The sequence below is a fragment of the Eucalyptus grandis genome, chromosome 3, assembly GCF_016545825.1.
Source record: "Eucalyptus grandis isolate ANBG69807.140 chromosome 3, ASM1654582v1, whole genome shotgun sequence".
In the NCBI taxonomy this organism is placed as follows: Eukaryota; Viridiplantae; Streptophyta; class Magnoliopsida; order Myrtales; family Myrtaceae; genus Eucalyptus; species Eucalyptus grandis.
In genome coordinates this window covers 70,660,634-70,673,758 of record NC_052614.1, presented here as the reverse complement: position 1 = coordinate 70,673,758, position 13,125 = coordinate 70,660,634, and the positions used below count along the sequence as shown (strand labels likewise).

The window sequence follows — 13,125 nt, the reverse complement described above, 5'->3', positions numbered from 1 at the left end:
GAAAACCATCTTGCACAAAATAGTAGCATGTGATGAATAAGCTCCAACATGTGGTGATAACCAGTTCCACATAATGAAACCATCCCTGCCGCCATTGGGGGTTGATGAACAAAACAACTAGAATTACCAGTAAAACCATAGTGTATGACACTCCGAAGCTAATGTAGAATGTCTCTCCGTCTATGAAACCATCTTCTTTAGCTTTCGTGCATGATTTTGTTGCTGAGCAATTAACATTAATGGTTGTCAAACAGTTATTACTCAACGGCAATCCACACAAAAGATGGTTTCCGTAGTAACTGCTTTCATCGAATGACCCAAATTGATTTTTGTTTGGTATGGCTCCTGACAAGTCGTTGTAAGACACATTGAAGACTCCCAAAAAATTCAACCGAGTGAGCTCTTCAGGGATAGAACCAATCAAGTTGTTATAGGAAAGGTCAATGCTCTCTATCTTTGTGAGGTTCGACAATGACATCGGTATATGTCCTGTAAGCTTGTTGTGTGACAGATTTAGCATAAGCATGTCTTGTGAGATTGCAATCTCTGGTGGGATCTCACCGCTGAAATGGTTGTAAGAAAAATCTAGTCCAATCATATTAAGGAGTGCATAGCCTTTATAAGCATCAGACCTTCTTTTTATTGTGAACCCAACAATATGTGGAACTTCCCATCCTTCGTCTACCAAAATTTTATTGTGGTAGAACTCGGTATAGTAGGACCAAGTTTGGCTTCTAATTGTCCTCACATAAGACCAAGGTGACAATACTTGACCTCCCCCTCTGAAACTTGCTGAATCTACCTTATCTGCATATCCTGTAGAGGAGAAATTCATGGGTCCCAAGCAAATAGGTAATGGACCAAACAGATTGTTTTTAGAAAGATCGATCATACTTAAGCTTTTCAATCTGCACAATTGCTTGGGAAATGTTCCATAGAAGCTATTACCTCTCAGTAAAAGAATGCTTAATTGAGAGACATTACCTAGCCAATAGGGTATGCTTCCGAAGAACTCATTTTCACTCAAATCCAAGGTCACCAAATTGGAGCTATTAAGGAGTAGATGCACGATTGAACCATTCAATTTGTTCCCATTCAGATGGATATGTCTCAACTCCGGTGTTATGAAAGATGATGCTAATGAACCAGAGAGATTGTTGTCAGACAAAGCCAAATACTGGAGCTGAGGAAGATTAAAGAGTCCTTGAGGGATGAGGCCATTTAACTGATTTTTGGACAAGTCAAGGAGCGCAAGTGATGACATGTTTGCAATCACTCTGGGAAGTTGACCAATGAAAAAGTTGTTGCTAACGTCCAATTCAAACAGATTTGCAAGTGATGAAAGAAAAGAGAGATCTCCAGTGAACCTATTGTGTTCTAAGTTTAGGCATAACCAATTTAGGTTCTTGGTGTCGTTGGAAAACACGATTTCTCCTTGCAAGTTGTTATATGCTACGTTGAGTTTTTCCAATGATGAGTTGCTATCTAGTAACTGGATGGGTAGTCCCTTGGAGAAATTGTTGTGGGAAAGGTCTAAGGAATATAGGGATTTCATACTACCCAGTTCAGATGGAATATTCCCTTCCAATCTGTTGGCTGATAGATTAAGGTGGGACAGATTTGGGACATTTAAACAAAATTCGGTCGTGAGCTCTCCTCTCATGCCGTTGTTAGACATGTCCATCATCGAAAGATTATGAAGGGCCATAAGTGGAACCTCAAGTTTCGCAAATAAGTTATTCGCCATAAGAAGATTTTCCAACTTAGTGTTATTTTCCAACAACCAAGTTGCAAAGGGACCCGGAATGTCATTCAAGGAGAGATCAATGGTTCTTAGGTCATATTGATGATTGAGAAAGCCAAGAGAAGTCACTTTGAATCCTTTCGATAGACTATTTGATATACTAAAATCCTTCAATTGGAACCTCGGGATCGAAGGCGCAACTTTGGAATCAATTGTTAGTTTATTGTCATCAAGCAAGAGGACCTTAAGTCTTGAATAGTTTGCAAGTGGGCTGAGTGATGAGGGGATATCAAAATAATTACCCGAAATGGAAAGCAATTCGAGTGAGGTAAGACTAGTGAGGGGAGATGATGCGATGTTATCTGTGAATTCATTGTCTTCAAGAAATAGAACCCGGATAGATGTCATGTTTCGCCAGCATGTAGGAAGCCTGCCAGTAATTCCGTTAATGCTAAGATCCAGCTCTTCTAGTTTTATGAGGTTACACAAGCCTGTTATGGATATCAAAAGTCAATTCAATTACAGTGGTAGATATCGGAACGTATAGCAATGATATACACATACATGAAGGATTCATTTTATGTCCAAGTTTTACTCTGAGAGATCAGGACTTACTCTGATTTGATAGTTTGCCATTAAGACCGGTGCTGTATGAGGACAACAATCTAAGAGATTTCAAAGGACCAAGGCTGGAAAGGATTCCCATGGTGGTGTTCAACGAAGAATAATCCAAGATGAGCTGTTCCAACCATCAAGTTATGGAAATCTTCTCGAAAACGAAAGATTATTGACAATCAGATTTTCCTTACATGACATAATCAAGAAATGGCATAGAAATATCATGAGTGAATGGAATACTTTTAATAAAAACTTAGGTTATGTTTTTTATTCGGAAAATATGACTTTTCGGGAAAATGTTTTCCAAGAAGTCATTTTTTAGAAAAAAGATAATATTTTCCGATGTTCGGTTGAAATCTAAAAATAAATTAGGAAATATTTTCCATCATTTGGTATGAAAAATCTGATTTGATTTTCATTCATGTACTCCTTTCAGTAATATTTTTACTTTAAAAAATATAAATTTTAATTATTTTTTCTTTTTTCTTTTTTCCTTCTTTTCCGGTTGATCACCATCCATAGGTGACATCAAGATTGCCCGAGGTAGACAAGCTCGAGCCTTGTTAGATTGGCGAAGCCTCGGCCTTTGGTGAGCTTGTCCTTTGCTTGTGGTCAGTCGCCATTGTCGGCGATCGAATGAGGAAGAAGGAAAAAGAATAACAAGGAAAAAAGAAAGAAAGAAAGAAAGAAATTAAATATTTGATTTTTTTAAATGAAAAAAGAAAAAATAATAAAAAAGAGTGCATGGAGGAAAATAGGTTTAGGTGAAAGAAAGAGAATGGAAAATGATTCCTCATTTTTCCCCACTTTTGAAAATGCCTTTTCCATTGTAGGAAAATATTTTCCTTCACTTATTTATTTTCCTAACCTAAATGCTAGAAAATCTGGAAAACATTTTCTTGAAAATGTTTTCCGCAAAAACAAATAGAGCGTTATTATGAGCATACATTTATTAATGGGTTTGACTAACCTTGAGTAGTAATCGTTCCTTCTATTGTATTATACTGGAGAGAAAGGATCTTGAGGGATGGTAGTGCCCCTAATGCTCGCATGATGGTCCCCACATCCTTCAAGTGGACATGATTCAAGTAGAGGTTCTCTAAGTGCCTCAAGTTTTTTATGCCTACCAGTAACATTCCAAGAAAATAACTTGCTTGGCAATAAAGTTGTGAAAGCACCCATGCAGATGCTTCGCGACAGGAATCTTTTGAATCGGGCAACATTTCTATATGAAAAGAGAAGGGGTTCTAATCTATGTAGCCCACAGAGGCACTTTCCAGGAAGTCGTTCGTGTCCGTGCCCGACTCCGACACGTGTCCAGGCACGCTCCGACACGTCCCGACACGCTCCAACATGCGGTCAACGAGTGTTGAAAAATCCAACACGTGGTAACACTTCTCCGACACGCGAGTCTAGAATTCCGACACGCGATTCCGACACGCATGGGATCAATTTTAAAATTTCTAATACTTGAGGGGTCAAAATATAAATATACACAAAAGAAGTAATAAAATTGCTATAAATATACACACACGAGGTCAATTTTTTTTTTTCAGTTTTGTTTTTTTAGAATTTTTTTTATTTTTAAAGTCTTTTACTATGAAAGAAGTAATAAAATGCTATATAGGATAAATAAATAAATTTAAAAATATCATTTCGGCGTTTTTTCTTTAAACAATGTTTTTTTTCCTCTAAGTTGTGTATTATTGTAACAAATTAAAATAATGAATGATATTATTTAATATTTTCGTGTAAATTAATTCTAGGCTATTATTATTATTATTTATTTATGTATTTATATATAAAAATATTTAATATATAACGTGTCGGAATGTGTCAAAATTCTCTATTTTTAAGAAATGACGTGTTGGTATGTCGTTTCGTGTCGTGTCGCGTGTCGCGTGTCCGTGTCGGTGCTATATAGGTTTTAATTCATGACTTCTATATTCTCAATATGACGCAGATGTAAAGCTATGAGAGATACTGCATGAAAACTAAAATAATACCTTCAATTGTAGCTGCTGCATTGACTGCATTACATCTTATGTCTAGCTCCTTTAAATGATTGAAACAACCTAATTTATCCATGAACCTTGCTAACTCAAGTTAAGGATGGCGATTTTGTCCGGAATTATGAACAGAGAATAAGTCGGAGAAACTATCATTCACATTTAAAGTCCAATTCAAATGTTGTTTTGGAGAATAGACACCTGAGAGTTGGAATTGTACCGCGAACAGATAGAATAGAACTATCTAGAGTAAATAATGAAAGCACCCACGCGGATGCCTAGGAATAGGAATCTTTTGAATCGGCAATATTTCTATATGGAAAGAGAAGGGATGACTTCTATATTCTTAAAATGAAGCACATGTAAAGGTATTAAAGAGCATGCATGAATCATAGTCTAGTCAGTTTAATTTATGAATAAATAAGGAAGATTTCACATGAAAACTGAAACAATACCTTCAGCAGTAGCCACTACATCGATTGCATTATCACTTATGTCAAGCTCCTTTAAATAACCGAAACCACCTAATTCATCCACAAACATTGCTAACTCAAGTCAAGGATGGTGATTTTGTATGGAATTATGAACAGAGAATAAGCTGGAGAAACTATCATTCGCATGTGAAGTCCCATTCAAATGTTGTTTTGAAGCATAGACACCTAAGAGTCGGAATTGTATCGTGAACAGGTAAAATAGAATTATCTAGAGTAAATAATGAAAGCACCCACACATATGCCTTGGGATAGGAATCTTTTGAATCAGTAACATTTCTATATGGAAAGAGAAGGGGGTTGCAATATATGACTTCTTTAGTCTTAATATGAAGCACACATATAGGTATTAAAGAGCATGCCTACATGACTCACAAGCTAGTTAGTTTAATTTACGAATAAAAATGAGGTTCTTGCATGAAAACTGAAACAGTACCTTCAACAATAGCCACCGCATCAACTGCATTATAACTTATATCCAGCTCCATCAAATTACTAAAACCACCTAATTTTTCCACAAACAGTGTTAACTGAAGTCATGGATGGTGACTTTATATTGAATTATAAGCAAAGAATAAGTTAGAGAAATTTACCGTTCACATGTAAAGTCCCACTCAAATTACTGCCTCTAAGAACAGATGCCGTAGAGATGGAATTGTACCAAGAATGGATAGAATAGAATGATCCAAAAAGTTATAGCTCAAGTCAAGCACCTCTAGTTTGCTCTGCCTTGATGATAGCAAGTTTGGTTCTGCAAACAAACAATAAAACGCAGTAAAAGCCGCAGAAATCTATTCGAGGACACGTGCAAAATAGATATTGCCATTTCAAGGGGAAATATGTCGTAGACTCGTGAATAAATGATGACATGGACATGATCATCTATCATGCAGGAAGTGAGTAAGAACCTGGACGTGATTAACTTATGAGTTCATTAGATAATGAGTATCTCTTTTTTATAGGAAATGGATGAACGACAAATATATACCTTCTGGTGCAATCCACCCTCCTAAATTGTTGCCTCGCAAGTGGAGGCTCTTGAGTTCTTCAAAGGGAAGAAGTAGAGAAGTGTTTAGGTACCAAGTTTTGGAGCCGAAATGGTCATATCTTGAATTGGAGAGCATTAGCTGAGTGATTCGTCCTGTGGTGGGGTTGCACTTGACACGTTCCCAACTGCAACAGTTAAAATATGATCCCCCAGCTTCCACCCAATATGTCAGGTTCAATGTGGCATTGAGCGCTAAGAGGGCACCCCTTTCTTGCTCCTGACACCCACGAGAGCCACATAAATGTGCAATACCCCAAACCACCACAAACACCCACAGTGCTTCCTTTTTCATGACTGCAGATTCGAGTGACCAAACTTTAGATGTATCGCACTCTGGAGTTAACATCTTTTTTGCAAGTTAGAGCAATTTTATAGGAGTTCAACGGCGCCTGCGCTTGAGTGTAGAACTTGTGGTCATGGCCAAAGTCTTGGTCATCTTTAGTGATGAATGTAGCTCAACCACTTTTGGTGACAAGGTTAATTAGCGTGCCAAGCAAGGAATGTACATTACGCAATGGCCAGATTTCGTTGGTGGAGAATTTTCCAAAAGTCTCTATTGGCATAATTTTTCCACACGGTTAGTCTAGCCTAGCCTAGTCAACCGTTGTCATTTATATGACTAATTCAATCTCTATCCAAAGTAAAGGACAAGCCTTGTCATTTACTTGGAACTTTTGGCAAAAAGTGATCTTGACTAGAGGCATCTCAGAAGTAGACATGTTGTAAAGGTAATGCGAAAATTGACAAGATCTTGCTATTAAAACAATGCAAAAACATTGAAGAAATGGACGGGGAACAACGGATATACCAAATATTTATGTGATTCGATCCGAATATGGGTACCTACCATGGGAGAGGCGGCGATAAATAATTCACTGTAATAAGAGATTTAGAGTTATAATTGCTTACACGGTCGAGTATTTCCCACACCTAGACTAAGACCAAACTCAAAAGTGTTTACAAATAAACAAATTAATTAGATGTAAAGTTCACGGTGCAAATCATTGCGTGTTTAAGCCTATAGCAAAACCCTTTGGACAGCCAATTCAAGAGCATCCGTACATTCTTTCTTTTGTTCTGTGTGCGGTGGCTCATTTTCAAAAGGAACCCCTTATTTGGCTTCTTTAGTAAAGGAAACCCAAGAAAGCAAAACCTTGCTTTTTAATTTATTTTCTTTTCTCTAATCACTTCCTTAACCCACACGCTTTCTTTTGTACAAACAATAAGAAAATCCCACGTAGGCAATTAAAGTCCACAGAAAATTTGACCGTAAGCGTTCATTGTATTTGCTATTGGGGCTCTTGGCAGCTGTCAACAAAGAAATTTCTCCGTCAATGCTTAACGAGCTGGAGTCTACACGCTCAAATCTCCTAAATTGAACTCGTATCTTTTTCTTACCCAACGTCCAAGCAATATCCTCTCAAAACTTTTGCATTGAAGGTCTAAATGTAATCATGAATACATCCAACGAAATGGAAATAAATGAGGTAAGCGAATGACCATTAAGTTAGGAAGTGGGATTGCACACAAATTTGCCTTCCTCGATGCTTGTTCCTTCTTGGAGGAATCCCACAGCGATATAATTGGATGACTTTACTGGTAGCTTTGTGCTCGAGTTTGTTGGCTTTTGATGCATCCGAATTTACATTCGATCCTACAAAGTAAACCAAGCAGACCAAAACACACTCTTGTGCTCACAAAAATCACCCTTCTCACACACATACAACTGAGAAAACCGGATTTTTTTCAGTTTCCTTTCAAGCCCCCATTTTTATCAAAGGAAAGCGCGAGCAAAACCGAGAGAAATGGACCTCGCTGGGGGACTGGAGATGGGGTCTTGACAAGACGTTGAGTAATGCCAGTTCGACAAGAGGCCGCCTTCGACGGAGAGGCTGCCTCTGATTGACACCGAGGCGCCGAATCCCCTCCCCTCCCTCTTCTTCCGCCGCCGCCGCCCGTTTCTCCTTGAATTCGATCTCCTCTTACCTCCAGCCATGTCCGAGCTCGCGAATCAACTTCGATTGAATTTTCTGACCTAATTGATTGATCAATCGTGACCGATTTGGGGGCGACGACGAGAGAAAGGGATTACCTCCTCCTGCGTGTGGTTTCCTTGCCTTGGGGGAAGCGGTCGCATCTGGACCGTTGGCGATTCGCCATGGACCGCAAGGGGACTCGTGGACGGCTGTGATGCAGCAGCGGGAGCTTGGGGATACCATATTCCGCTACGCAAACAGTTGCGGCGTGGCCTCTTTCTCTTTGGGAATATGCAAGAATCGATGCCACGGCCAATGAGCCTGGTCTTTTGGGATTGTCGTGGACCACTAGTCTAGCTAGGCGGAGTTCGATCTTTATTGGTTTTGTAATTTGATAGGGATCCTATGAAAATTTTTGGCTTAGGCTACCGAAATCACGACGATTTGTGATGTATTTATATGTTAATGGGATTAATTGAATCAATTTTCCCTCTCAAGTCACAGGACCCCAAATTTTTTTTAAAGAAGATGAGACGAGAGAATGACTATTGAGTTTTTGCATATCCAATATGATTTATTCGTCGATACATGAAAGATCTCTAAGTAGAAATTTATGGTTTTATTAATTATTGTGATGGAGCTTTAAGTTGGTCCACTCATGTTGGCCTAAAAGCAGCGCAGTTCATGGATGAAGGGACACGTTTGCTTTTTTGGAGGGACGTATATAAGGAGGAAAAGAGAGGGAGAAACGCCTTTTGGTTTTACATACGTTCCTCCTCCCTCTCTCCCTTGAAACACTCCAAAAAGAACAGAAAATTAAAAGAGACAACACTCTCTTTCCTTCAAGGCTAATTGATGTCATCGGATCAAACGAAATCAGTTTCTCTTTCTCATATCGGCGTCAGTGTTTTTAACTGTGGCTAATAAGGTACGTTCGATTCTATGATGTGCCTTAGGATCGGTGATGTATGTGTTTTTCCAGGGCTCGTCTTCCGCACATTTTTAGGGGTTCAATTTAGTGTCGAATTCGGTTTTAGGGAATCAGAAATTCCCTTTTATAAATAATTTCTTTATTACAAGAATGATATCGGATTGCACGCAAACTAGTTTTCCTAGATGCTCATTTTTTTTTATTGGAGATACCACATTGATATAATTGGACAACAACTTCACTGGTTGCCCTCTTAAAACATGGAGATGCTGTCTACCGAGTGTACTGTTTCGACAAAAGGCTACATCCTAAGTTGCGCTTTCTTGAATGGTTTTCTTTCTTACCATGCTCACGATCTCTTCTATCCTCCGTGGGAAACCAGAAAACTGAAACGACAGTTGGTCCGGGGCAGGTGTTGACATGAAATTATGCGTCCAACGACCCCTTTTTGTCCATGACTTTGCGTTCTCGAATTGAGAGTGGCATGTTGTGACATTGATGGAAGATGATGGTGATGACTTGTGGGTGATCCCCATTTCCTGAAATTAGAGGGTGCTAAATGTAGAATTTCCAGTAATTTTCGAGCATATCTAGTATGTGTTAATGAGTCCACTAAAGGCATTACCTAATTTGTTGTTCCATAAAGAAAGCCATGGTTGATTTCACATTGAAAATTGATAGCCTAGCTTAGTCCGATGAATAAAAAAAAATGGTTAATACCCTAAAAAACCAAAAACTGGTATACTTGTGATAAATTTACCCCAAGCAACCATAAAAAATTCCAAACTGGTATACTTGACAAATTTACTCTAAATTAATTTATTCGACCGCCACCAACCCTAAATTGATACATTTGTGATAAATATACCATCTATTAAATTGGATTAATAATACAAAAACCACAAAAATGGTATAACTGTAACAAACAGATAGTAAAATCCTAAACTAATACAGCAATTTCTTGTTATATGTCATTCAACTCGGTAATTTAACAGTATAATTTAACAGAAACTAATAAAAGGTAAATTTGTTAGAAATGTACCAATTTATGGTAAGTTTATCAAAGATATACCAATTTAAGATTTTTGGTGATCAAAAAATTAATTTAGCGTAAATTTATTGTAAGTGTATCAGTTTGAGGTTTTTCAAAGTACTTTTTTTTTTTTGGTAAGTTGTTTTTCAGGGTATTGACTTTAAAAAAAAATATTACATAAAGTATGACATCATGGTGATGGAAGATGACATGGTAGGGGACTAGATAGATATTTCAAATTCAGCCTTTTTACCAATCACGTTCTTCTTGATGTAATGGCTATGCGTTCCATAAAATTGAAAATGGATTGAGTGTGAACTGAGATCTCAAAAGCATATCTCTTGGGACCCTTGATTAGGGGCATCACTAGCAACAGAATTCCATGACTTGTTAAACGGGTCATTGACTTGACTTGCATTTTAAGGGACAACGACCTTGCGTCCGTGTCCGTGCCCAATTTGTACGGCGGTCACTTATTGACCAAAATAGTATCGATGTTATAATGAATTCAAATGGTCATTTTCGGTAGAAATCACGTGAGATCTACGTAGGACCAATCTTTTTTATCATTCCAAATTCATTTAGATACATGTACTGGATTCATGTAAAGATGCCTCCGTCAACCCAAATACAACTTTTTGTCCTATGTTTATCCATGTTGAGACATTTTGCTAAAGCAGCAAGCTAGCCTCTTTTCTTCTTCTTCTTCTTCTTCTTCTTCTTTTTTTGGCCTTTTGCCATTGGAAGGCAAGTCAAAACAATCGAATCTAGTGCCATAAAAAAAGAAAGATTAAAATCCAGAACGGCATCTGACAACCAACAGAATAAAATTTCCATCCGATGGCATCTGTAGATCATTTAGTTGAAATTTTCCAACTTCTATGATAGCAAAGTGGCATTATATTGCTGGGATTTTTATTCTATAATTCTACTGCTTTCAAGTTTCTTGGATAAATAAATGGAAACATAAATAAATAAATAAATAAATAAATAAATAAATCCAACCTCCTCTATGCTCTGCTTGGTTGATACAAACGAACATCAAATTTGATAAATTAATAAGATACAAGTACGCACCGGTCATAGCTTTGAATTTGGGTTACATATGCAATTTATAGTCGATAAAGTTTAAAATTAATACTTTCTCTATGCATAGCTTATCCACTTGCGATTTGAGTATTGGTAGATCAGCATGGAACCGGCCGAAGTCCAAGATACAAACTCGAAAAATATAGATGGTGGCTTGACCTCGAGAAGAGATATTGATAATTTAATGAGATATTTTCCGCTTCTTTGGCAATGGAAATTGGAAAGCATGAGCTGCAATCTGCCTTCAGTCTGTAGACCGATTCAAGGGGCAAAGGCGTTGACCTCTTTGGATGAGTAGGGAAAACGAGAGAATAATGAGATTGACAGTACATACGAGAAAAGGAGGAAATTCAGAAGTTGGTGTTCAATCATGTTCAGTGTGACAAATTGCAGCAAGATTCAGGCTGCTGAACATATAAAGTTTAGAATGAAAACAAAATCTGGTGAAATTCCCTTTAGGTCATCCAAGTTAGGGAACGACCGAGGCATTGTTATTCAAGAAAAGCATGAAATCTTAGATTCGATTGATTTCTACTTGACACTAGATCTGATGTGGTTCATGCCTCAATAAGAGATTTGCCTTTTTGACCATGACTTGTCCATCTCAACCCTTCTAGACACAATGAATTCTTTATATGAACATCCGAAAATTTTTCTTAATCATGAATGGATTTGAGTAATAATCATGGTCCACACCACTAAACTCCTGGGATAGGTAAGTATGAAATTATTCATACTTAAAAGAATTTGGTCTTTCATGCGGTCGAATGCAACACCGAAAACAAAAGATGGTTCATGTTAAACGAATTTAAACTTAAAATGGAGATTGAATAATTGCATTATTTCCCCTCTACTTTAGAATTTATAATAATGTAATATTTATACAATGTAAAACACCTCAGTAGGCAATAAAAATAAATGAAGAGGATGTCAAGGCAAGAATCACGGGTCTCCAGGTTGCATGAATAATGCTAGATGATTGAAGCCTATTATTCAGCTTCGCATCTTCTGCATCAATTTGACCAGATACTTTTACCCATATGTGTAGCCTGATGTAAACACCATTTGCTATATGCCATTCAAGATTTATGATTGATAAGGAATGAAGTCACACTGCGTGAGATTATTTGAGATCCAATTTGGGTTGGGTATCAATTCCAATTTGGGTTCATCGAGTTAGGTTCATTCAGAAGATGCCCTCCATTAATGCGAGATCAATGCATATGAGCCATTAGATCTTGTGCATCTCACATTGTCTCATAAAATTCACCGGTGAAAATGCATTAGGCTCACATAATCGTAGCCCTTCAGGATTGGCGTAATTGATTGGAGCGCTTAGCAATTTTTAGCTCGAGAATTTGGGAATCACCCATTGATCCCACAATTTTCAAGCAAACTGGCCTTATGCACCAATCAACTTTTTGTATTTAATTGGTCTATAGGACTTGCGGGGCACTTCGAAAAACTTTCAGTTAACCCAGTCTTCACGGTCCGAGCCATCAAGTATAAAACAGAAGGCGTTAGTGTGAGATTTCTGCCCACTCCACAAACAATTGTTCGGAGCGTGTACGGGTCAAATGTGGTGAACTCGTGCGTGTCTACCCGGAATTCCATTACGCGCCTAACCCCCTCTTTCCCAAAGAAAACAATTAAGACGAAAGTGGAGAAGAAGGGGTAGGGTTGCTGTGAGTTTGACGCGTGTACAGTCGCGCGTGGGGGCCCCACCCGGGTGGGGTGGTGGGGGGCCCGCCTCGCCAGCAAAAAGTCCAAATCCCTTATTTATTGCGCGACTTTTTGTTAGAGAGGGGAGGACCATGGCGGAGGAGGTGCCATGAGATGGAAACTGGGTTTCCGATTTGGACTTTAGCAAATTCTCAAGTTCTAGAAAAGCAGCTCGCTCTCCTTAGTTTCTTTATCAATTTTAATGAAGAAAGTTCATTTCGGACGTCTCCCAAAAGACGCCCCTTTACGTCTTTTAAATATATGACGCGAAGCTATTTTTTAATCCAATTTTTCAAAATAAAAAAAAAAGTAAGGGGAAATTGAAAGGCACATTAGGCTAGGCATGCAATTTCGATATTTTTGTCACATATTAAATATTTTATAGTACTTCCTTTATCTCCTAAAGAGTACTTAAAGTGCAAATAAAGCGACCACCTTTGCAAGACCTGTGCCTTTCGGGACAA

General features: G+C 38.0%; 1 protein-coding gene across 1 annotated transcript in view; it reads right to left on the bottom strand.

The window, feature by feature from the left end:
* Nucleotides 1-2,487, bottom strand: part of LOC120292105 (receptor-like protein 15) — a 3,251-nt gene extending 764 nt beyond the window's left edge. Inside the window, exons 1-2 of the mRNA XM_039309999.1 lie at nt 2,360-2,487; nt 7-2,235 (exon numbers count right to left, since the gene is read on the bottom strand). Of these exons, the coding sequence (XP_039165933.1) occupies nt 7-2,235; nt 2,360-2,450 (2,320 nt within the window). The 5' untranslated portion in view covers nt 2,451-2,487. The remainder of the gene's footprint in view (nt 1-6; nt 2,236-2,359) is intronic.
* Between the last annotated feature and the right edge of the window lie 10,638 nt (nt 2,488-13,125).